The 26,526-nt window shown below is 47.2% G+C and overlaps 1 protein-coding gene across 2 annotated transcripts in view; it reads left to right on the top strand.

Annotated features, from left to right (window-relative positions):
* Nucleotides 1-1,192: 1,192 nt before the first annotated feature.
* LOC138468319 (exportin-5-like) overlaps nucleotides 1,193-26,526 on the top strand; it is a 2,047,117-nt gene continuing 2,021,783 nt past the window's right edge. Inside the window, exon 1 of one of the 2 annotated variants that reach the window (XM_069608821.1) lies at nucleotides 1,193-1,398. In XM_069608821.1, the coding sequence (XP_069464922.1) occupies nucleotides 1,294-1,398 (105 nt within the window). In that variant the 5' untranslated portion in view covers nucleotides 1,193-1,293. The remainder of the gene's footprint in view (nucleotides 1,399-26,526) is intronic. The other variant, XM_069608822.1, reaches the window with a different exon arrangement.

The following is a 26,526-nucleotide window of genomic DNA, read 5'->3' on the forward strand; positions in this document are numbered from 1 at the left end:
TGTTTTAAGGGCTGGGGATATGTGGTCTCTTGGACTGAGCGCAAGTAGTAATTTGGCCGCTGCGTTTTGTGCTCTTTGGCGTTTATTCTGTTGGTAGGTATGGATTCCGAGGTAAAGGGGGTTTACGTAGTCCAGTCTGGATATAACGATTGATTGGACAGCGGAGACTCTGTTGGGAAATGAGAGGAATGGAAAGACGCGCCTTAGGTTTTTAAGGTGATGGTGGCAGGACTTTGAGACATTGTTGACTTGGCGCGAGAGTGTTAGGTCGGAGTCTAGGGTGCATCCAAGATTTTTTACTGTTTTGGAGGGTGTAGGTGAGTTGCCCATGGCGGGTGGCCAGGGTAGTGGGTGCGGAAGAAGGTCGGAGTTGCCGCAAACCATGATTTCTGTTTTGGAGGGGTTTAACAAGAGGTGGCTTTGGGTCATCCAGCGCTCTATGTTTACGAGGCAGGATGCCAGGTCGGGTTGGGAGCTGGGTTTCGAGTTCAGGAATTTTAGAATTAGTTGAGTGTCGTCGGCGTAGTTGTAACATAGGATGTTGTGTGAACGAATTATTGGTGGGAGGGTGATCAGGTAGAGATTGAATAGGAGGGCGGATAGACATGCTCCTTGAGTGCTGGGGAAGCTTGAGAGTGTACTGTGCTCCAAGATCCCACTTTACCCTGTGCTCAAAACGTGGGGAAGGGAGACGCAGGCTACAGCATCCTGACATATTATTTATGAACAGTTCTTTCTTTTCTTGAAAACCATCCCCCACCCTTTTTGTATTAGTTGTAAGGTTTGGCAATAGGTTTCTTAGAATAGGCCTTTTTTATTTGACACAACGCAACTAGGACTGCTTTATTTTCATTTGATGGCCGACACTTGCTCCCATCTTAGATTTAGGTTTAGCTTAGGCGTTTTTGCAACCTGCATACAGTTTAATAAACACCCTTGAACTGTGATCACTTGTGCCTGTCTTTACTGTTGCCCCCATGAGTTCCCTCCATTCCCCATTGCCTCAACTTTTTTTTCTCTTTCACAGATTTCCTCTTCTGAATACTTTGGCTCGTACATGTAGGGCTGAATATTGGCCATAGTTCCTATTTTTTCAATTCATGTGCATGGGAGTCGGCTTGTTTCTAAGGAGCATTTCGCTTGTTTTCCTCCAACATGACAACACTGAGCAGGATGCTTGATGACGTCTTTCACGTGCGCCGCCAGCCCTGCGTCCCACGCCTCGTTCTGGACCAGCCTGCAGTGTTATCCTAGTCTTGTCGGTGGACACACTCGGCTAACATATTTGTCAATATGTCCGCCGAAGAAATAAACAAAACTGTAGAATTTCTGAAGAGTAAGCTGTGGATTGTGAATTCTGCGTACCAGCCGCAGAAAGATAAGGCTGAGGCCCAGAAGGTGAGGCGCCAGGGAGCTCGTCGCTGGGGTGCAAGGCTCGCCTGGCCATGTCTCGCACCTGGGGGAGTCCGTTTGGATGCCGGGCTGCACTCAAAGGTGGTTCCCTGCTCTGTGTGGGCAGCGAGCAGGGGCGCAGCACAACCCCCCGTCCTGTTCAATTCTAAGCGCAATATGCCAGGAGACTGAGCAAGTGATTGGATGTAAAGATGACACTAGAGGCTCTCCAGGTGCAACATGTGTTGCACCTTCGCCTTCTGCTTCTTGCTGACAGATGTTCTCCATCAGGGTGATGATTATTGGAAACAGAGGCTTAAGCCACATACGTTCTCTCCAGTTGAGTGTGTAGTCATGGGTTTGGATTTCTTTATGGTCTTTGTGAACGGGGGTCACCTTTTGGGCCCCCTTTCAGCTTTATAAAGCCCTCGCAGAGCCCCTTTCACCTCGGACCATCCAACCTCCCCCTCCTGTCATAGCTTTCATATGGACAGGCAGGAGGACAAAGGTCTGTCAATTACCTAGTTAACACACACATCTTTTATGCACAGCCTTTTCTTACATTGAACTATTTAGATGAAAGAAATGGTGATGGGACGTTGCCATTCTTAAGGCGGCAGGAGACACATACGAGCCTATGTGCATGACCACTGCTGTTACACACAAAGATTTGCTTTTTTTTTAGAACGGAGCACTCTTAAATTTTGTGTGGTCACTCGTGAGAAGTCCATTCAGCCCTGTTTTTGTACTTCTAGCACTTGTAGTTTACCTAAATCTTAAATGAGGACACAAAAGCTTCAAGTCCCAGAAACCAAAACACAGGATTGGTTGGCCTTCTCAGGCATGGCTATGGGTAACTTGAGAGCTCTGAGAATAGTCATTGTTTATTCGCATTCGATTAACCCCAGTGTGTATATTTGTGTTCAGCAGTTACGTTATTTGTGTAAGTGCTGAACTTATTGTGGTACAAACAGAGGAGACGGTTCGCACTTTGCACATTTTTTTATTTCTGTTAATTACTCCAGAGGGCCTGGCTGCGTCTGCACCCCTGTACCAAATGTCCTATTTTCCACTGCATGGTGGAAGAGTGAAGAGTAACACGCAGGGGTGATGGCCTTTACTCTTCAGCTTTGCTCCCTGTTAAAAATGCTGCATGCATGCCTTGAGGCAGAAAACACAATGGCTTCCTATGGAGGCCAACCTCTTTTTTCCAAGTAGTTATTTCGAGCAGATACCATAGGAAACGATTACATTAAGGCTAACATGAAAATCCATGCTCGCGTTAATGCACCTTCATTTGTATGGTGGAGGGAGACATGTTATGGCCACCCTGCTCCCCAACTTTGCCATACAAATGTAACAAAATAAGGTGGATCGGAAAAACATTTCAGTAACAAATTTACTGCCACTTTTTTCTGATGTGCACCAGAATGAACATGACCCCCCCCCTCTTTAGTCGTCCATTCAGGATTCAGAAAAAGGTACAAGCGTTCTCATTTGGCTTAACATAGGTCTATACAGAATTGTATGTGATTATTGTTCTTTGCAAGCATTCTCTGTAATGTAAGGTAATTGGTTTGTATAGTACCTGTGGTGGTGATGGGTGCAGGTCAGAAGTACCTAGTTCCTATGTGCCAAGCTGCTTTCTGTGGGTTGACACTTTGGAATATGTTATCTATAGGGAAAAGGCCAAAATGGGACATTTATTATTGTAGGTACTGCAAGCAAATACCTAATGATGTGTACTAACTAGAGTATATGTGGTCAAGTGTCCAAATGACCGAGCAGGTTAAAATCTTGCCTTCATTACTTTACCAAAGTCTGTGATCCTGGGAAAATCATTTAATTTCAATGTCGTATCTGCATAAATTAGTAACTAGAAGGGATTCATAAAAAGCCTCCATTACAGTGATGTTTAGGATAACAAATTATACCCACTTGTGCTTCTCTGCTAGCTAACCCATGGGCAGTTGCCTAGACTTGCATTATTGTAATACTGTACCTGCTTGACAGCTATTACTTTGTTTGTTTTATTATTTATAATGGGCAATCATACCCTCAGATAACAAGGCGCAGCAGTTACATGAATATGCGAAAATTAGTTACAACAGCGAAAATATATACATACGTGTCGTGTACAGGTAAAGTGAGATTATAAACATACATACAGGTATAGGAACGATCCTATGTTTTCAACCATAGGACAATGTTAGTCTGGAAGTTATGGTAGGGGAGGTCCATTCTCAGAGTGGGAGGAAGAGAGTTCCACAGTTTAGCGGCTTTCACTGGGAAGCTGTTACCTCCTATTGTGGAACGATTGAAGTTAGGAATGGAGAGGCAATCTTTGTAAGCTGCTCTTTTTGGGTCTCAAGGAAGTCTGTCTATGGAATCTTATCGATCAAGTAGGTGGGAGCAGCGTTGTTAAGAGATTTGTGAGTAAGTGATAGGGTTTTTAGCAGAATTTTGTCGTTGATAGGGAGCCAGTTATTCTGTTGGCTATGTGCAGAGATGTTGTCTCTTCTAGAGATGCCTAGTGCCGCTCTGAGGGCGTTATTTTGTAAGGTTTGTATTTTACTGGTAATGGCTTTGGTAGACCCTAGATAGAGGGCATTGCAATAGTCCAGGCGAGACAAAATAAGGGCTCTGGCAAGGGTCGTGCAACTGGTATCAGAGAGAAATGGCTTGGCTGCACGGATCAGTTTACACGTGTAGGCAGTAGAGGATGCTAAGGAGTTCACCTGTTTATTAAATGAGAGGTTTGAATCCAGGTAAACACCCAGTGTTTTGACCTCTTGTCCTACTTTGATACTGTTACCATCAATTATAAATGAAGAATAGACATGGCCTGGTTTCTTTAAGCTGGAGGAGGTGCCCAGGATGATGAGTTCAGTCTTGTCATCCTTCAGGCCTAGTCGTGTTTGGCCATCCATGCCTGGATGATGATGTACACTCTGTTCACCAAGGCCAAATCCTTTTCATAATTCCCAGAAGGAGGATCTGGGTTTCATCTGCATTATTAGTCTAGGTGATACCGAGATGATCCAGATCATCGAAAAGGGGCTTTGTAAAAATATTGTACAGTGTGGGCGAGACACAAGAGCCCTGTGGCACGCCGCAGGAGTTAGGTATGGGGTCTGCTGCTGCTATAGGCGAGAAGACCATCGTGGTCTTACCATTGAGGAAGGATCTAATCCAGGTGATGGCATCATTGGAGAAGTGAGCGTCTGTGTTAAGGTGGGTGCATGGGATGGTATGTTCGAGGTCAAATGCAGCGGAGAGGTCTAGGAGGAGGAGTAGGGCAGCTTTACTGTTATCTCCAAGTTCATCGACTTGTGTCTTAAGGTCAATGAGGGCCGTCTCGGTCCCATGTTGGGGACGGAAGCCTGATTGTCTAGCTCCTAATAGGTGGTGTACCTCCAGTTGCTTCTGTATTTGTAAGTAGGCAACCTTGTCCAGGATTTTTAGGAGAAAGGGTACCGTCGTAATAGGTCTATAGTTTGTTGGCATGGATGGGTCAAGGATGTTTTTTTTTTTTCCAGAGTGGAAGTACCCAGGATTGTTTTGAGATTGGTAGGGATAGTGCCAGAGGAGAAGGACGCATTGATTAGCTTTGTGATGAAAGGGGAGAGGTCTCGGACAGCATCCTTGATGAGCTGTGCGGGGCATAGATCGCCCTGACCGTTGGAAGGTTTCAGTGACAGGATGATTCTTTCTACTTCTAGTATGGAGACTTTGGGAAAGTTGAAGCGGGTATATTCAATGTCTATAGCACTCTCAATAGGTTTGGGTGGTCATTTAATGAGGCTCTTCTGCAAGAGATTTTGTTTTGTAAAGTAGAAATCTTATTGGCTAATGAATTTTGGATCTCTGAGCACCAGATTTTATCTTTGGTGCACGTGTCAGGTGGTGCTATAGGAGTCTCTATTTCTTTGAGGATAGAAAATAATTCCTTTATATTAGATTTGGCTTGGGATATGCGCAAGTCGAAAGAGATTCGTTTTGCTAGACATATATTTCTTTTTTGTAAAGGGCTGAGAGTTTAGTGAATTTAAGTTTATTGGCTGCTGATGGTAGTTTTTTCCAAGTGGCCTCGCAGTTTCTTTTTTGCTGCCTTAGGTTTTTGAGGAATGGTGTAAACCATTTATTCAGGTGCGTTTTGGGCTTACTTGGTCTGATTTTGAGGGGGGCAATTAGGTCCAGCGAGGAGGACATGATTTTGTTGTATTCTTCAACCAAGGTTTCAGGATCCAAATTGGCAGGGAGCATGTTGAGGGTGGGGAATAAGGTTGGGATAAGACTCTCCACAGTGATACCCTTTTTATTTCTGGTTAACGTGGGTGGAGCTCTGATGGCTAGTGGGAGTGGGGGTCTGGTGGTAGAGCATGAAAGACACAAGGTGGTGGTCGGTCTAAGCTAAAGTTGAGATAGCGAGGATGTTGGCTTGACAGTTGTAGTCAGCCACCCAATCGAGTATTCTACCTTCATCGTGTGTGGGGGCATTGCTTCTTTGAGTAAATCCTATTTCTGAAAAGGTGTTGGAGGTAGTGCTGGCAAGCAGGTCAGATGGATCATTGAAACCCATGTTGAAGTCCCCAAGAATAAGTACTTGTGTGGAACTTTGAGGTTGCTGGACAGAATGGTGTTAATGTCCTCATCAAATGTTCCCGTTGGGCCAGGAGGGCGGTAGATCAGGTGGATGTTGAGGGTTTGGGCAGTAGTGAGTGGAACTTTAAGAGAAAGTAATTCACATGAGGACATTAATGGGAGTATCTCATGGAGAGACTACATTTGTAAATAATAGCAATACCCCCTCCTCTAGAATTTAGTCTGTCTTGTCTTAATATGGAATATCTATCCGGGACTGCTAACATGAGCATAGGGCCTGCTGCCGGATGTAGCCAGGTCTCTGTGATGGCAAGGATCTCTGAGGATCAGGTTTGCAATTTCCGTAGCGTGAGCTACTAAAGATCTGGCGTTAATTAGCGCTCATTTGATCTCAGGACTTGTAGTAGTTGTGTGCGGGTGTTGGAGTTGTATCGTTTTAGGTTTGCTATGCTTATGTTGACTATTTGGGAGTCTGGAGTCAGACTTATGAGGTGGTTTTAAGTTTGGGTTAGTTTGGTCGGGCCGGGTTGGCATGGTCTTTAGTCTAGATGTAGTGGGCATTGAGCGGATTGGAGGTTCATACATTTTGGCTAATCTGGCTCTGAGTCTTGAGTTCCTAACTAGAGTCGGGCAAGGACTACTTATTAATAGGGGTTGGGTGTCATTCATATTTGAAGGCGAGCTAGTGGTTGGCGTGTTGTGGGAATTGTGTGAGTGCATAGAGGTGGGTGAGTAAGGTAGCATGTTGTAGAGCATGAGATTGCTTATAAAGAGCAAGAGGCAGGCAATCTGGCTGGTGGCCAGGGGGAGCATGCTAGTTGGTTGAAGGTAAATATTTCTTGGGTTGCTAATTAGTTAGTCCTAACGCTTAGGGATGGGAGATCAATGAAGTGAGCCAAGGCTGCCCAGAAAAGACTAGGTCAAGCAAATATTTGCTGGTTGAGACATGCAAGGAAAACAGGACAACTATCAGATGCAGGTCAGTTGAGACAGCAAGCTAGTGGGGGCTAACCACAAGCTCATGCATCCGGTCAAATAGTAACTAGGAAAGCAGTTTCTGCAGGCATAGGTCAACAAGGATCAAGTTAGGGCCAGCGAGTCATTCAGGTCCTTAGTCGCATGCCAAGACGTACAGTCAATAAAAACGGGGGGACAATTGCAGGACAGATTAGGACAGGCAGGACAGTGGCGGCAGTGGACTCGGGCTAGCTATACGGTCCAGCTGATCAGTATGATTTCGGGCAATTACAGGCCGGTAAGGTGAAGGCACAGAGAGGCATAGGCCACATACTAATATACTGTGCTAGTAATTGAACATCAAAGCAGTTGGATACGGGCAATAGCACGGTCATCAGCATAGGGAGACAAGGCGGTCAAGCATGGGGAGGCACTAACCTCGTTCAGATGTGCACAGTGTAAATATGCAAACCCAAATCATAAAAGTGTAGGCCATGTACAGGAGCAAATGAGATAAGGGGAGCAGACATGTGTAGGCACTGGCCTCGTGCTTGTAGTATAATGCATACAAAGTCATTGCAGCGGAGTGTAGTCTCCAATAATTGCAGGCAAATGAAGTGAAGGCACTGGCTGCATATTAATATGCAGTGCTATCAATTAAACAGCAAGGCAATAGGCACAGGCAGTTGCAAGGCAGCCAGTGTAGGGAAGCGAGGCAATCAAGGACGAGGAAGCAATAGCCTTATCCGAGTAAACAATGGAGAAAGGTGAAATTTCAGAATCAAATGAAATGCTAACTTTGAGCAAAAGAGAACAAGCATGCTTGCTGGTAAGGGCACTGGTCTTACGCTAGTAAAGTAGTGCGGACAGGTTAATACCCCAGATTAGATGCAATAGGTACGTATTGCACAAACACTAATCACATATTACCTCAACAGTAACAGCAGAATAAGCAACGTGGCAGACCAAGCATAGGCCATTACATGCAGACGAACTTGGAGACAATGGCCATATACGCACATGGTCGCTCACCGTTGATTAGGCAGAGTGATGTATTTGTGGCGCTTGCACGGCAGACGTTGACAAACGGACGCGTGTAGTGGGAGCCGTTAGCTGCAATACAGATTGGAATGGGGATACACTTGCTTGCAAAGTTTGGGTAATTATAGCTATAGAAGTGTTCGCAGAAACCCTTGTGTAACGTGTTGTAGGAGAGTTGGAAGATAGGTCCTCGCAGTGGAGGAGGAGCCGTAGCAGGATCGGGCCGTAAGTACCGTGTTATGAAGTCTTTCGTGCAGCTCAATAGAGGATGTGGGCAGCAGTAACCATGCTTCAGGTGGCTAGGCGGAGTAAACGGACGTTGGTGGCAATGATCAAATGAAGGTGGCGGGTAGGCCGTAGGGGCGCACAATGAATTACGAATGGGGAGAGGGGACAGAATAGCGGGGGGCAAGGAGTCTCACCTTTGTAATTGCAGGCACCAGGGTCGTCGAGCATGTCCCATCTCGGTCAGGCTCAGTCAGGAAGGAGCCTTTTTCGGTTGCCTTTGTCAGGGGGCGGCTTTCGCCGATTGGCAGGTGGATTTATAGTCTCCTTAGTCAGTCAGGGCACCAGAGATTCTACTATAGTGGACTGGCTGCAGAAGAATCAACATATTTTCTCCCCTGATGCTGCCAGTCACTAGAGTAGCTTGGACCAGCAAAGCTCTACCCCTTAATAGAATGCTTTGTAAGTATGTTTTTATTCTGTCTCCTATAGCACAAATGTAGCCTTATTGTGGTCTTGTAAGGGCAAGAGGTGTGGTAGTACACTAATGTAGAAGTGTAAGGGACAGAGCAATGTTGCTTTATTTCAGTGTTAATATGTGCAGATCTGAAAGGGTAGGGTTCTGTGTGGTGTGTATATTTTAGGTATTTTGCAAGTTATCGGGAGCAGTGGTTAGTGCGTGATTGTGGTTGGTAATGTGAATCGTGCGTGTGGGTGAAAACTTGTTTCTGTGAAGAATCACATTTTCATTTTCTTTGAAGTACATTTTTTCAACATCGCTCAATGTTTATACATATGCGCATTATTTGTATTTATTTGTTTATATAGCACTTTACACCAAAGCGCTGCACAATTGAACAACTTGATACATAAAACAATATAATGGTAGAATCAAATTACAGTTATGAATCGATCAACAAACCAGTAAGAATAGCAATTAAACTGAAGGGAATAGGGAGAGTAGAGCAGTGGGAATGTGAGGGAGAAGGAGAGGGGAAAGGGTGAGAGTGGGGTGGTGAGGGAGTGGAGGGAGGAAAACGAGGGAAGCAGAAAGAATGGACGGGGAGCAAGAAGGGGAGGGAGTTTCAAGGCGGGGGTGGAGAAGGAGAAATTTAAGGGAGGTGCGAAATGAGGAGAAAGTAGGAATAGAACGGATTGAGAGAGGTAGGGAGTTCCAGTGCAGGGGAGCTAAGAGCTGGAAGGAGCGGAAACGGGAGGTGGCACAAGGGGACGGAGGTACAGTGAGAAGGAAGTGGTCAGCTGAACGAAGGGAGCGGTAGGGAGTGTAGAAAGAGAGGAAGGAGGAGAGGTAGGGGGGAGCAAGCCCATGGAGAGATTTGAAGACAAGGCAGAGAAAGTGAAATTTAAGTTGAGAGTGAAATGGAAGCCAGCCAAGGGAGGAGAGGGTAACAGAGATGGAGTCGCGGGAGGTAAGGAGACGGAGGGTTTGGATAGCAGAGTGGTAGATAGACTTGAGGGGGGCGAGATGAGAAGTAGGTAGACCAAAGAGTAAGGAGGAGCAGTAGAAGATATGAGAGGAGATTAGAAGTTTAGTAGCATGAAAGGTGAGAGAGGGGCGTTTTTTGTGAATATTGAAGAGGTGGTAGCGACAGGCACGATAAGTGAGAGAGATATGGTGGGAGAAAGAGAGAGAGAGGAGTCAAAGTGAATGCCTAGGTTACGAGCGTGGAGAGAGAGATAGGGAGATTAGTGGGAGGGAAGTGAATGAAAGGAGGAGGGAAGGGAAGAGGAAGAGAGTTGGAGGGGAAAAAGACGACTTTAGTCTTGTCAGTGTTAAGGGAGAGAAAGCGGGAAGACCTGCAGTTCTTTATGGCAGGAAGAGAGTTTCAGGTAGAGGTCGGGTGAAAAGGAAGAGTTGAGCGTCGTCGGCATAGAAATGGTGGGAAATGCCAAACGAGGAGCTAACAGGGGCAAGGAGGGAGGTGTAAAGTGAGAAAAGGAAAGGTCCAAGCGCTGATCCTTGAGGTACGCTGAAGTTGGGTACGAGGATAGCCAGTTAACAGAGCCTGTGAATCCAAAAGAAGAAAAAGTGTTTAGAAGAAGGGGGTGATCGACAGTGTCGAAAGCAACCGAGAGGTCAAGAAGAATGAGGACTGAGGATTGCTTAGAGTGTCGAGCAGAGAGGAGGGAGTTAAGGATGTAGTTAAGAGCAGTTTCAGGAGAGTGTTTAGGGCGGAGGTCAGATTGGGAGGGGGGTAGGAGGGAGAGATTGGTGACAAAGGTTGAGAGCTGGAAGTAGGCGAGGCGCTCAAGCAGCTTAGAGAGGAATGAAAGAAGAGAAATAGGGCAGAAGTTAGAGGTGAGAAGGGGATCGGCCGAAGGTTTCTTCAAAATAGGGATGATAGTGCCGTGTTTGAAAGCAGAGGGGAAGGTGGCTGATGAAAGGCAGGTGTTGAAGAAGGATGTAAGGTAGGGAATGAGAAGAGGGTAGATCTTGGGGATAAGAAGGGATGGGAGAGGGTCAGTAGTGGCGGATGTGGGGTGGGCTTTGGAAAGGAGGGTGGAGACGCCAGAGGGGGAGACAAGTAAGATGACGGACATACAGGTAGATGGGGGGGGGGGAGAAGATGATGAAAATTACACCACCTCTTGCTCATCCCCTTGTGTTTAAGTTTATTCCTGTCTTTTATTGTTTTGTTTAACCTTACTATTCTTGCTCTAGACTATGGCCTAGGTATCTCTGGCGGGGTCATACTGCCCCTTTTTATCGGACAATGTCTTAGTAATGTACGGTGGTGATTGACGTTGTATAAAAGACACTTAACATAACGTGTTTTTTTAGTGGTGAAAACATTTGTCGTCGTTTAGGCTGGGAGGAATGATTTAGACGTGATTATGGCATAATCACATTTGTGCACACCTTAGTAGGAGGCAGTACTGGCAAACCTCAGGATGGTATTTTTGAACAGGCAGCATGCGGAGTGTTAGTATATGTTGTTGAGGAAACATCTACAATTGGCATCTTTCTTGGGCATTGAAACTACTAAAGGATATTGTCAGCCTTACAGATAACTGGTGCATAGGCCACTTTTACTCCACAAAAATACGCAACTACTCCCCAAAAATGAAAATGAGGAGTAGACATATTGCCCAAAAAAATAGGAAACGCACATATGTGTCCCTGTTTTCACTTGCGCAGCTCCATGGATATGTTTGGACTAGTAGTGGACATACTAACACAGGAACAAACTACTAGGATAACTGCCTGATCGTAAGAAGTAAACATGTATCTCTTAATGTGCATGAATAATTAGGTGCAAAGAAACTTCATTACAAAAACATTTCAGTTTTACAGTTAAAACTTATTTTTTACACACTTATAAAAAAAGTAAACCAATTGGGAATTGGACTTACATTTTTACTCCCTAAAAAATCATTTTACTCCGAACTTTAAAAAAATAGGGAGTAAAATACTCCTACTTCCAAATATTCTCTGGAGCACTATATGTTGTTCTAATAACCAGAAGTACACACTGTGAATAATGACAGATTTAGGACCGGCTATTTTACATGCTCGTACCCCATTGACTACATTTTCTTTTGGAATGTTATTAAATGCCGTTAAAATCAGGTTTATGGCACACTTCAGACCTGCTCTAAAGGTTTGTAGGCCACCCCCGCAATTCCATGTCCCCGCCTTGGTGTTGCTCCTTTCCTAATTGTTGAGAGCCACGAGTGGATAACATACCCATTTAGTAGCTTTGATAACTTTAATATGTAATGTCCAGGTATCTGATCAGGCATCTCCCTTTAAGCAAGAGCGACCACCAGGGGACCAAACGGTAGTACAGTGTCCCACAAATCCACCTTCCACATGAGATACAAACCATATGTTTCTGTTTGTTATACCATTACATGCCAGTGTAAAAACATGTTCACACTAATGAGACTAACTCTCCCTCACACCTACAACCACACAAACTCAAGAACTGATGAGAATGAGCTGTCTTCCCCCTAACATTCCAGTCCCTCCCCTGGCATGTAAGCGCTAATCCCATGTCATTATTTCAATTGCCTAAAAATGTATGTATATGAATTCAGGTGCTAAAAGTGAAATGCTATATGTTAGTAATTGTAGGGTCTTCGTTAATAGCAAAGCCCAGGTGCAATTTAATGTCTGTGTCCTACTGTGCCTGGCGACAGCTCTGTAGGTCAGCCAGTTCGAGTCAAATAGCCCAATATTTCGGAGTGGGAGTGGAGGTGGGGGCGGCGGCTACAGTCCAATCAATTCAATGGTGTTGCACCACTGGGAGCAAGCTCACATTCCAGTGAATGAGTCTGCACACCCTATGAATACTAAACCACGGCAGCTTCTGTGAGAAACCTGAAGGTGCCTCTCAATAATCCCTGTCATCCAGGTGGCCAGGACACGGCCATCGCTATTGGATACAGTTGTTGGGGGTGGACCAGTGCAGGAGGATCACGTGGATGGAGGTCCTCGGGTAGTGGATGTGGGACACCGAAGGTTGAGACGCAGTATCCACTTCCTTGCGACACCTTTTCCTCATCCTGCCTAGTAGAATACTTAAAAACTCTACCCTCCACCCCTTTTCCAACACACACACACTTTCTCACAGCGTGAACGACAACGGACTAATACCCGAGCCGTTTACCTGACATGCCCCAACACAAGGGTCGGGCAATTGCTGACAAGTACACAAACCTGACTACCCTTTCCCCATTGGGATAAACGGCAGAGCACAAGAGCACACTCTGAGCAAGGCCGAACGCACGAGGAAGCAGCCATGCTGAGAGCAGTTCAAATGGAGAAGAAAGGCGGCGAGACCTGAAAAGACGTCAAGAAGGGAGTTGCCCTTTTTAACCCAGACCCACAAAACCTCTGATGAAAGACACATAAGACTGGGAATCGCAGCTGGCCCATGGTGTGATGTATGTCAGCGGTATATGGCAACCTCCCACACTGATAGCCAGGGCGGGGAGATGCTGTTGCTATTGTGGTACTATTCTTGACTCCCTTGGCAAAGGAATCGCCAAAGAGTTCAGCACAGACGGTGAGTCGGAAGAAGCTGATAGTCAACCGGACTGTGTTGGCCTCAAGGTTGACGTGGCAACAGTAAGAAGATAATTAGACAAGAGGACTTTTGTGAACACATTTGGTACCAGAGATGGTGGTCCAGCGCCACCTGGCGGCCCAGTCGAAGGTCTCTGGCTGGTACCCCTCTTATGAACAAAGAGAATGTATTGAACATTGGAAAGAAAGAAAACTTCAAGTACCAAGAGGCCATAGGGAAGGCTGGCATGGTTTTAAGCTGGTAATACAAGAGTCGAGCCAAATTCCTTGGACAATCGAGCCCTTAACCCATTGTAGAAATTATGACATTGTGAAACAGGCGCTTGCGCCCGGCTCAGTGAAACGCCATGCGAACTGTGAATGTGTGAAACCCACGCTTGCCGTAGGCAAACGGTGACTCTGCGAGACTAGATTCCCCTTTGGAAGTCTGTTTGAATTGGCCAAATGCTTTGGAAGGTCTGAGCCCAGATGAGGGGGAGCCTCACTAAACCAAAGGGGTTGTTTAAAAAGACATTAAGACTGGTGAATAAGATAAATAAGGAGAATTTGATGGAAAGGCCATAGTAAACCCGACTGAGGGGCGTCAAGAGGCAAGTGGAGAGGAAACTAATTGAAGAGCATTGCAATGACAATTATGAATCTGACTGAGGGATGTCTAGTGAGTGGTTGTTCTGAGCGCGACTGAGGGAGGCTGACGACTGAGGGAAGGATCAGAGCCCGGCTGAGGGGGATTCAAGGGTGAAGGGTAGTCGCCCGACGCAAAGGGTAACAGTAAGGAAGTTTTTCTGTTTGAAATATCAGGCCCTCTGAAGCAAGAGACTTTACATGAAAGAGATTTGGGCACAGAAGGCCCTGTTATTGAGAGAAGGAACTGTAACCGTGTGCCGGAGAAGCCCAGGAGTGTGCTGTGCTCAAGAGCCCCGCCTTGTCCTGTGCTAAAACAAGTGGCGAAGCGAGACACCGGCCATAACATCCTAAGTTATCATTTTGTGAACACTTCTTTCTTTTCTTGTGATCATTATCCCGCACTCATTTGTAGCATAGTGGTAAGGATTGGCAATAGGTTTTTTAGTATAGGTCCTTTTTTATTTGACTAGACTCCACCAGGACTGTATTAATAATAATATTATTATTTGATGGTCTTAGCTTGCTCCCATCTTGGATTTAGGTTTATATTGGGAGTTTCTCTCCCACTACCGTTTAATAAACACCCTTGGAACTGTGATCACTTGTCTGTCTTACTTTGATGCCATGCCTTTCTTACACTTATCTCTCTCGAAGAACTTATTTTTAATATTTGAAAGTGTAGTCGAAGTGTTTGGTAGGACAGCAGCTACTGAACCCGGTGGTGCATTTCTACAGTGAATATTGTGCAGCATCCTGTCTTTGGGCATATCATCCATTCATTTGCATCTACTTGGAAGTTTACTGTGCTGGCCATTCATGTCATCTATTCAGAAGCTTATCGTGCTGGCCCTTTAACGCTGACGACCCAGCAGAACACTGAAATACCTTCCGGCTATGCGTAGCGTAGCAGAAGTGTAGTCAAAGTGTTTGGTAGTGTTCGGGTGGGGAGGAGCCGGGAGGACGAATCCCAACAAAGTAAGTTTACTTACATTGGAATAATGTACAATATTGTGAACTATTGTACATGATTGGACTTGATTCCGGCTCATATTAAAACAGCCGCCGTGCCTGTCCCATTAGTATTGCACAGTAGACGCCCTTCAACCCTTAGCAGGTTGCCGGGGGCGGATCCGGTCGTCGACCTAAAGCAGGCTAGAAGGCGACCCTGACGCGTGTGATGAGGCCCCAGATTTTGTGGAACTATACCCGGCCACGGCAGAACAAGATTCTATTATCTCCATTGATATTAATGGGTCTTTGTTAAAACTATGCAAAGTTGCCAAAAGGAATTCCTTGCTGGTGGACCTAGAGCCCGATAACTTGCTTTCCTCAAACTTACCAGCCACCCCCGATCTAGAAAACTTTATGACCTCTGAATCAGCTCTAGATGAGATCAATGACGAGGAGGCTAGTATGGCATGTGAAGTGGAAGAGGTGGGGGGGAACGAGAAGTCGGTGGAGGAAAGAGCCTTGGTTGGTAAGATGAAAGGATTGGACGCTTTGGAATCAAAGATTGAAGCCCTTTTCCAGTCAACCAAGAGACCCACTACTCTAAAACGAGTACATCATCACCTAGAAAGTATGATTTGCCGCTAGAAAGGGCATATGTGGTGGCTGACTCCGATAGTAGAGCTTTAGAGGCCATTTGTGCTGAACTTTCCTTATTGAATGCCCCTTAATCTTCCCCCTAGAAAATATTGGCGCATAAAGAGCTCTATCAAGCAAGGAATGGAGCAAAAAGCAATACAAAAAAAAAGCCAATCGGGAAGATATGTTCAAAACAGAAAAGCCATCCCAAGAGAAGTGCTTTAACTATAGCTACATCAACATTCCCGGAGGGTGAGACCAGACAAGTTTTTTTAAGTGGCCTTTTGGATGGTTGGATTGCTAAGGCACAAACTCGTCCAACCAATAAATATCTTCAGGGCCCGAGTGGACGACCAAAGGCCCAGAATAGCCAACAGGCTGCAGAAACACAACGGCATTGCCAACGTTCTTCTGAGCCGCCGGAACGGGCCACAGTGGAAACCACTTTCATGGGGCCAATGGTAGGATTACCAGTGTCAGTATCAAATCCCTCAGGGCCAATGGTGGCCCGAAATATCGCTGTGGAGTCACAGGAAGCCGCGCCATATACAGCTTGGGCAGGATGAGTGGACCAATTAAGACCAAGAACTGTGACTAAGGAGTCGCAAAGTAAAGATCTGCGGTGGTGTGCAGACTTAAGCCACAACAAGTTGGTCGAAACAAATGCAACAATAAACAGCCCGTGCTTAAATAGAACTTGCCTTTTAGAACTACTGTACGTGATCCCAGACTTGGAGCTGATTTCTTCCAAAGACATTGTAAGCGTAGCACTACCCTAGTTTGACAGTGTTGAAAATTGGGTGGCGATGTCTTGTATCCCGCTTGTTGTTGTGGATAGGATCTGTAAGAACTCATGAGCTCTAAATCAATTTGGATTTGAGATGCAAATATTCATCCAAGCTACCCAGAAATAGGCCGATTTATAAAGGAATTGTGTCTGAGGAACAGAGGTTCAGTTCTGATAAAACAACCTCAAAGTTAAATCTTGGGAGGCTGGAGGGCTACTGGGAAAGAGATCCCTACATTCCTCCACTGACAGAAGAACTTTAGTTGCCCCAAAGGCTTTCCAATACTATCGTGGAACTCTAGCGGGCATGGGTCTTTCCTATGCTCTGAAACACTTGTGTACGAGCGCGATACAAATAAAATATCATTTATTTTAAAATTTGTTTATTGGCATTTTCGGTAATATCACTTACAAGATTTGCAAATGCGTCCTGTGAATGCTCTTTTACAGCGCTTTTCGGTTTGGCTTTAACAATATAACAAACAACAAATAACGGGTAACGAATAACAGTAACTGTCTCCTTGCCATGTCCATATGTTTCCGCTTCTCTCGTTCCGGGGGGGGAGGGGATGTAGGGAAGTTGGGGAGCATACTCGGGAAGGGTACAGGGGGATGCCTTCCCAGGGCCCTCGTCGTTTCCAGTCATGCGTCTGGGGTTGCCCTTTCTTGTCTTGCAGATTAGTTCGTTTCGGGTCATGGGCTCATGGGGGCTTATCGTCCGAGGGGAGGAACATATGCCTGGTAAGTTCTTTCCATGCCTCAAGAGCTCTGCTGGACTCATCCGTAGATCTAGTGACACTTTCTTCCCAGGCCTTGGTCTCGGCCGATACCCATCGCTCCGCTTCACTATGCCATGCTTTATATTGCGGTCCTGCGGGTCTTTTCCAGGACATGGCTATGGTTCTTTTGGCCAGGATGCACGCCATGTCCATGAGTCTGACTGTGTTTCAGTCTGGCAAGCCTAGGGTAGATTCCGAGTAGGCATTCCTCAGGTGCCCATTTGTAGTTGGTCATGCCTGTTTTCTCGCATGTCTGTTTTACCCTATCCCACAGTGTCCTGGACTTGGGGCATTCCCACATCATGTGGATTAGGTCCGCTTCCTCCCTCGTGCACCAGATGCAGTGTGACTGTGATTGTTTGTTAAACTTAGCTATTCGTTTCGGGGTTAGGTAGGTTCTGTGCAACACATTCATCTGTATTTGTCGAAATCTATGATTCCTGGATACCTCTTTGGGGAATGCAAGTGCCCTATTCCACTCCCCCTCCGTCATTTCTCTGCCTACATCTGTTTCCCATTTGCCCTTCATTTCCGCGCTCCGGGGGTTTGGTATGTCGCTCAGGTGTCTGTATATTTGAGATATTGGTCTACTGCCCTCCCCCATATTATATAACAGCGTGAGTAGTGGATCCGGGTCCGGTTCCGCAGGCCACGCTTCCCATTTACTTTGTGCTGTGGAGCGAACCTTCTGGTACCAGAGGAACTGGCCCGTGTGGATGCCCTCTCTGTCCTGTAGTATGGCAAATTCTTTAAAGGTACCCTCTTCATAAAGATCTCCCCAGGTGTAAACCCCTCCGCTTTCCCATAATCTGATTTGTTTTAGATCAGTGACCGTTGTGTACAGGTCTGCGAGCAAGGGTATTTCTGGTGCATAAGCGTTCTGCATGCGGGTGAGTGTCCTTGTTCTACGCCAGATCTCCCTCCCCAAGGTAACTATGAGGGGTGCCGCTCCTAGCAGTTTCGTAGGTACCCAGACCAGCTCATTCAGGGTGAATGGGAGGCTCGTGGCCTGTAGCAGGGGTGTTTCATCTGTGGGCTCATCGGATAACCATTTAATTACAAAGCTAAGCTGAGCTGCTAAGTAGTACTTTTCTAGGTTTGGGAGTTGGATGCCGCCTTGCGTGTATGGCAGGGTCAGTGTCGACAGTGCTATCTTATGTCTGTTTTCCCCCCCAAATAAACTCTCTTATTAGCATCTCGAGCAGCCGGAAGAAGGGTTTATTGATATAGTAATGTACATTCTGAAACCCATATAGGAACCGCGGTAAAACAATCATTTTGATTATGGATGCCCTTCCCATCATGGACAAGGGGAGTCTCGACCAGAAGTTCATGGATCTGCGCAGAGCCGGGAGCGCTGCTTTTGTGTTGTGTTCATGCATCAGTGCTGGGGTATGCATTATTTGGATTCCTAGGTATCTGAATGTGGTGGTCTGCCATCTTATCCCAGCCTCAGGGAGTGATTCTACGTCCTCCTTCTTTAGGGCCGCTAGTGGGAACAAGCAGGATTTTGCCTTGCTGAATTGGATCCCAGAGACTCTGGAATAGTTGTCCAGGACTTCTAGTATGGTTGGCACGTTGATGTGTGGGTCCCTGACATATATAAGAACGTCGTCTGCATAGAGCGAAATGATGTGGTCCACCCCTCCTAGTCTTATGCCGGCATCGAAAAACTGTTTCCGGAAATAAATAGCTATGGGTTCCAGCCCCAATACGTACAGCATTGGGGATAGTGGGCAGCCTTGTCTAGTCCCTCTTTGTATGCTCCAGGCGTCTGACACATGCTTCCCCGACTTTACTCTTGCTCTTGGCATGGCGTATAATATCTCGACCCATCTGATGAATCCGGGTCCAAAGCCAAATTCCTTGAGCACCGCCACAAGCCACTCCCAGTAGATGGAGTCGAAAGCTTTTATGGCATCGGGGGATAGTAATGCACTGGGACTCTCATCTTCACTAGTTTGCGCTATAATGTGTTGCAGCCTGCGCAGGTTCATAGACGTGTTGCGCCCTGGTATGAAGCCGTTCTGATCGGGATGTATTATGTCGCCTATTATTTTAGACAGGCGGTTGGCCAGTATGGTGGTTAATATTTTCACGTCATAATTTAGCATCGCCAGTGGGCGGTATGAGTCGCACAGGTCTGCCGGTTTGTTTGGCTTCAGGATTGGGACCACTAGTGTTTCTCTCATGCTTTCCGGTAGTATCCCCCTCTCATATGCCTCTTGGTATACTTTATGTAGCAGGGGTGTGAGGGAGGATTCATAGGCTTTATAAAACTCTGGGGGCAACCCATCTGTGCCAGGTGCCTTGCACGTGGCTAGGGACCTAATTGCTTCAGCTATGTCAAGTGTGATATCTGCGTCTAGTGCCATAGCCTGTTCAATAGGCATTTTATGTAGCCCAATCTCGTCCAGCGTGTCCGTGATCTGTTCTTGGCGGACCTCTTCTGCGTGTGAGTATAGGCGTATGTAGTATTCCCTGAAGACTTCATTAATACCTTGCTGCGTGTGGTGTATGTTCCCTGCCTCGTCTCGCAACGATGTGGTGGGGTGTCTGGGGTGCTCCCTGCGGCATAGCCAGGCTAGCAGCCTTCCCGGTCTGTCCGCTTCTGAATGTGTTCTGTTCGTTTTGACCGTGTGGTCAAACTTTTCTAGTCTGCGCCATGCTGTTTCGTTCTTCCCCCTTAGCCTTTGAAGTTCTGATTCCCTTTCCCGGGTGTCTATGGGGGTCGCTTCCAGTTCTCCGATCTCCCTTTCCAGCTGGTCTAAGTCCTTCCTGAGCGATTTCCGGATTCCGCCGGCCTTTGCAATGGTCTCTCCCCTTATCACCGTTTTTAGGGCATCCCATACCGTGCTACTGTGTTCCACGCTTCCCACGTTGATTTCTATGTAGCTATCTATGGATTCTTGCAGCTCTTCTCTAAAGGCAGGGTCTTTAAGAGCCTCTGCCGGCATTTTCCACATGGGGATTGGGGGTCTGGGACCATTGTGGTTCCATGTTGCTAGGAGAGGGGAGTGGTCAGAGAGAGTCCTTCCTAAGTACTGCGCTCCTACCACCTGAGGTAAGTGTTCCCTGCCGATGAGGATGTGGTCTAACCTCGTATATAGGTTGTGCGGGGATGAATAGTAGGAATATCCTCTTACGGCTGGGTGGACTTCTCGCCATATGTCTGCCAGGTCCAGTCTGTCTATCATTGCAGTCAGAGCTGTTGTTGCTGCTGACGGACCTTTCGGGAGGGGAATGGATCTATCTAGGTTAGGGTCGCATATGCAATTGAAGTCGCCCCCCCAAATGAACAGACCATCTCTGTGTTGTGCAATTTTGGGGTATAACGAGTTCAGGTGGGCCGGTATATTGCTATTAGGGAAATAGGAGTTTAGGATGCACATTTCCGTCTGCTCTATGTGTCCCCGTAGCATTACGAATCTACCTTCCGGGTCTATTTCTGATTTGGTCAAGCGGAAGGGGAGCTGTGGGTGTATCCAAGTGTATACTCCCCTAGCAAATCTAGAGTAAGCAGTACCGAATCCCTGCCCTCCCCAGTGTGTTTGAAGTTTGCCCATTGAGTCCTCGGAGCAGTGGGTCTCCTGTAAGAGTACTATCATCACCCCCTTCCTGTGCAGATAGGTCTTAATTCTGTTTCTGCGGATATATGTCCCCAGGCCTCTCACATTCCATGTCAGTATTTTAATTGCCGTAGTGGTCATGGTGGTTTAAGGTGGGTATGGTAATTATTCTGCTTCTCTCTCATGAATGCCAGTGGTTGTGGGCCTGATGCCGAAGGTCCCTTCCCTGTGTGGGTCAAGGCACCGGTTTCCCTTTCCCTTCGGTCGGCCCCTCCTCCCCATCTTTTCTTTCCCTTTGGAGACTTACCAACAGTAGTAACGTTCATTCTGGTGAATGAGAACAGTGAACAGTGTAACTTTGAACTGCCCCCAGCAGTTGCCTCCAACTTGCAGCGCTCAGGGGCTCCCGAGCCTTCTGGGCCTTTCCGGGCCTTCCAGTGCGGGTGTTGTGTCGGCGGTATGCCTACACGTGTCCTAAGGGGGTGCGTCGACGTCCTGTCGTGTAGGTTGGTGTGCTCCTGCCCATTATCGCTTTTTTAATGCTGTAGTTTGCCATGCCGTGCTCTGGTTTGCTTATCAACCTGTTGCGCTGACCTCAGTCTTTCCCGCCCGGTTCTTCGGGCGTTCAATGTCCTGTAGTTCCTCTTGCCGTTCCTTCCTTACCATCTGCAAGGTTATTGTGTTCGAGCCACATGTTTGCGGCCTCCGGGGTGTCCAGGAAGACCGCTTTACCTTTGTGTATCACTTTGAGGCGCGATGGGTACATCAGCATGTACTTCAAGTTGAGTTCACGTAGCCTTGCCTTCACCGGGATAAAGGAATTTCTCGTGCGCTGTACAGTGGGGGTGTAGTCCGGGTACACCACTATTTTGGCATCCTGTCTCCTAATTTCCCCTCCTTCTCTGGAGAATCTTAGTATAGTCTCTCTGTCTCTGAAGTTTAGGACTTTGGCAAACATTGGGCGTGGGTGTGAGCCCGGCGGAGGTCTTTTTTTGTAGGGACCTGTGGGCTCGCTCTATTGAGAATCCCTGGGACTGGTTACCGGCCCCGATTTCCTGCTGTAACATCGTCTCTATGAATTCCGTTGGGTCCGGGCCCTCCATTCCCTCCGGGACCCCAAGGATTCGGATGTTATTGCGGCGGGCCCTCCCCTCCGCGTCTTCTGACCTTGCTTCTAGCCTTGCCACTTTTAGTTCAAGGTCCTGGACCCTGGTTTTGAGTTCCGTCGTGCTTTCTACGTTGTCCTGCAGGGTAGTCTCCGCCGTGGTCACTCTTACAGTGAGATTGCGGGCATCTTGTCTGATTAGCTGTATGTCCGATTTCACTTCATCCATTTTGGTTTCAAGAGATGTGCGTAGTGCCGCTATGGCTTGTAGTACTTGCGTGTTCGTGGGGTCTCCTCCTTGTGTCGTTTGTTCTGCCGTTGCCCCAGCGTCTTGCTGCTGCTTGGGCCTGACTGTTGTGAAGGAATCCATCGTTGCGGCTTTCAGTTTGCCCTTGGGTGGTGACATCCCCTGTCTTTGGGTGTTCGGCTCTCCCCTTTGCTTTGGGATCGCTTGCCCGTATTCAGGTTGTGGGTTCAGTGGCTTCCCTCATTGGCGCTGGCCCCTCCTTGTAACCTTGCTTTCTTGCCCTGGTGGTGTTTTGGGTCGTCGGCGGCCCCTTCTGCTTATGTGGCTGAGCAGTCGTGGTGGCGGCCCTGGCTGCAGTGGGTCTGGGGCACTGTGGTCGGTGTGCCTTCTCCCCTTCAGGGCCCGCGGCACCACATGGGTGTCCGGTTATCGCTGCGCCCTGCCGTCCGTGGCGCTGCTTCCCCCCTGCTTCTGGCTGGTGGGTTTGTCGGGTGCCTTTTCCTGCCCTTGGGCCGTCCCGCTGCAGTGCTCCCTGTGGCCCGGTGGTCTCCTGCGACAGTCCAGACGGCGGTTTGGACCCGGTACGTCGGTCGTCTGTGCGTGTCCTCTGCCGTGTTATCTGGGAGGCAGGTATGTGCTGTGCCCAGGTATCGGCCTCCCACAGGGGCAACTGGTGTTGTGCCCTTATCCCGCCGCATCCGGAGCAGCCCCCGGTCTTTTCGGCCTCCTGGTCTGTGAGTCCCTCTCCCCCTCCGGTGAGGCACAATGCGGGCTTCCCCCCTCTCTGGTGCCGAGGCTCCCTCCTCTGCGGCTGTGTCCCAGCTGCGACGCGTAGCCGGAGTGCGGGACCCGCGCAGTTACCAGTTGGCTGTTTGTTACCGGTGTCTGGGGCGCAGTTGCTCGCCCGTATGCCACTCAAGGGGTTCGATGAGTGCAGGGTGCGGGTCGCCCCCGTCTTCTCCGTATCTTTTTGGCGGGTTGCCTCGATTGTGTGCTGTGATCCGCAGCGGGCCGTTAGTTCTTCGCGGGCGCAGCCATCTTGTGGACCGTAGGGGGCCTCCCTTCGCACGCTCCGTTTTCGCACTGCGTGGGTCCGTTTATTCCCCAGAGGCCGCGTCAGGTGTCGGCAGATGGTTCCCCTTCCAGCTGCTGCAGCGTTTATTGCGCTTTATAGTTGTTTGCCAGAGTTAAACGGCGCATAGCAGGATCGTGGGCAGGAGCGCTGGCGGATCCCGTCTTCACGCCATGCCCGTTGGCCACGCCCCCTACAAATAAAATATCATATGCAACATTGATTTACTAAGGGCATTGGCCGCCATGTCTTGTTTTTGCCTTCAGGCAACATGGCTGTGCGATTTTCGCATTAGATGGTTATATGTTTATTTTTTTTGGTCTGCCAAAATATCCTGTAATGGGTAGACCAAAACGTGGTCTTTGTGTAGGGGCCAAAACCTCCTGTAGCATGGTGGAATACACTGTGGGCTCCCCAAACTTGAATCTTTTGGCAGCAACCATTTTGAATCCTAGTGATAGCTCACGACCAATTTTGGTGGTGACTCTGTATGACCGCCCGGGAGGTGCCCCGATATCTGAAATTATGGTCACTTTGACGAGAACTCTCAGAGCATGGCGAGCTATATATAAAGTGGTGGCCGGGGGGGATGGTGGTAGCCGGGGATTCAATGTGGATTGTTGCCAAATTCAACCTGAAAATGGGGCTGGGAAGGTGAATAATGGAACAAAGAGCTCCCAGAGAGCTAGGGAATGGATGAGAACCTTGACTGAATTTGATCTCACCCCAATTCAACAGTGTAATGGGATAAAAAGTACAACCTGGTCAAATGGTAAAACAACTTCGAGGATTGACTTCATTTTTGTGAATGAACAAGTGGGGACGGCCCTCCCAACACTTGACATAAAGGACAATAAAGCCAGTGATCATGTAATGTTAACTACCATCCTGCAAGAAATAATTTTAGTGCCAAAAATATATTTGAAAGACAAACTTGAGGTCCACCCAGGAGGTAATCGTTTACGGTGGTCTATTAGAATGACGGCTAAATACAATGCCCTTCTGAGAAATCACCAGGCGGACAGCGAGGGGATGAAGGTCCAAGATATTATGGCCAAAGTTCTCCGTAGAGTTACATTACGTGGGGACAAACAATAAACTCTGTCCTGGTCGCCAGTTTGACTTGCTTATTACAAAGAAAGAGAGAGAGCTAAACGCCACTATTAGGAAGGTAAAAAAAGGATAAGAGTCAGAAGTGGAGAAGGAAATGATTGCCTCTATTAGGAATAATTACAAATCATGGCTTTGAAACCACAGGGCATCATGTAATGAAGGGTGGAAATACTTGAGTACATTAATTAGAACTAACGATTCAAAAATGTTTTGGCATTGGCTGGGCAATGCTCGGGGCTTGGCTAATGGCTCGGGCAAAATTGTCACAGTAACGAAATCAAATTGGGTAGAGTATATTAAACTTTCCTTCCATGGTCCACTAAATTTACCTCAGGAAGCCTGCCCAATGTTAAATACTAAAATGGGAGAACATATTAAAACAGCTGATTTGGTAGCAAAAAACTGAAAGCGCCCAATGCTACTGTTCTGGACGGCCTCACCAATTTGATTTTGAAGGAGGACCCAGAGCTTTGGGCAACTACATTGAAAGAAATGTATTTGCAGGTGTGTAAAACCGGGGTCATACCCGAGACGTGGAAAAGTGCTAGTTTTTAAAGAGGGCCACTGGGAAAGGCCGGAAAACTACAAACTTCTGGCGATGCTAGACTGTAATGGGAAAGTATTCGCCAATATTTTATTGGAACTACTCACAGAATAGGTAGCCCAAAAGGGAATACTTGCATACCATCAAACAGGGTTCAGAAAGGGGTGTTCGACAACTCATCCAATCTGGACCCTTTTGACTTTAATCTCTGACTTAGACTTATTTGCTTGTTTAGTGGACTTTTCGTCCGCTTTTGATAGCGTTGATAGAGGGAAACCGTGGGCAATGTTGGAGGAGTGGAATATAGACCCCTCACTGTTGTATTTTATAAAAGCACTTTATGGAGACACACTGGTTAAAATCAGACAATCGCAGGACGGGGCATTATCCGAGACAATCCCTACTTCGAAGGGTTTGAAACAAGGGTGTGCGTTAGCCCCCCTGTTTTTTAACCTCTATCTTTCCCTACTTGCAAAAAGTTTGGGGAAAGCACTGAACTCGTCATCACAATATGGGAATAAGGGCCTGGTATGCATATCCTACTCTGATGTCGTGGTCCTTGACAGCACTAAAGTGGGCCTCCAGCGTTCTCTTCTTGCTTTGTCCAACTTCTACTCTGAGCTGGCTCTGAAGCCCAATATTAAAAAAACTAAAATCGTGGTATTTGGCAAGACATTTCCAGCTAATAAAGCCAATTATTGGTGATTAGGTGGAGAGAAAGTCGAAACCACTGATAGCTACCGATATCTGGGAATTACTATTAGGGCTAGGTTTACAGCAGCTGACATCTTAGAAGAGGTAACCCAAAAAGCTTGGAAGAAATGGCTAGTATTGAGGAAGGTAATCGATGCCCAAGGGGGAAGATGCCTGGAAGCTCAAATATTAGCATACAAGGTATCAATTCTGCCAACAATCATGTATGCGCTGGAAGTCTTCCCATGGAAGTGGGTAGAAGCAGTAGGCAAATTCGAGGGAAAGATACTTCGCTCCATGTTAAACGTACCCCCAGGCACGCCTATCCAGGCGATCAGATTAGAACTGGGTCTTTCCTCTTTAGGTATTTTATGGTCGATAGCTTCATCTATGGGCTAAGATAAAGTATGAATTGGCAGGCCCGGATAGTTTACTTTCGTTCACGCTCCATGACGCGTTTAGATATGAGTCAAGTAAATGGTTCAGTAAACTGGATTCTAGTGTGACAAGTTACTTGACTGCTATCGGTATTACTCAAATCCCCGAGACATGGCTACAATTGAATCTGACAAAGATCCCTGTAAAGGCTAGGTCCTATGACACAGAGCTGGCCCTGGCACACCTTAGTTCATTGAAAAATTCCGTGGATATTGATATTTTATTTCTATCGCGCTCATACACAAGTGTTTCAGAGCGCGAGAACAAAAACAACGATCTTACTAGGCCCAGTGACATTGAGAACGTGCAAGTGCAGGGTAGAGGGAGAAGGGGGAGAAGTGCATGGAAGAGGGAACAAAAGGAGAGTGCGGAGCGAGAAGGAAAAAAACAAAAATAATAATAAAATAATAAATAAAAAGGCCCCAAACAATGGGAGTGCAGCCAGCAAGTGGCAATTGCTGGGTTTATGGCAGGAGGCCATGTAGGTCTGAAAGTACAGGAAGAAAAGGGGAGGGCTGTATGGGTACAGATACAGACCCCAGTGCAGGGGGTGGCCCGGTGGCAGTGCGTGAGGGTGGCAAGATGAGCAGGTACCTGGGGCCGGAGGACAGAGGGTGGCCAGGTGCATGGTGCCGAGGGAGAGTAGAATCAACAGGGGAGAGGGGAGGAGAAGGCAGAAGCAAAGAGGAAGG

The sequence above is a fragment of the Ambystoma mexicanum genome, chromosome 4q (assembly GCF_040938575.1).
Source record: "Ambystoma mexicanum isolate Mex_15411 chromosome 4q, UKY_AmexF1_1, whole genome shotgun sequence".
In the NCBI taxonomy this organism is placed as follows: Eukaryota; Metazoa; Chordata; class Amphibia; order Caudata; family Ambystomatidae; genus Ambystoma; species Ambystoma mexicanum.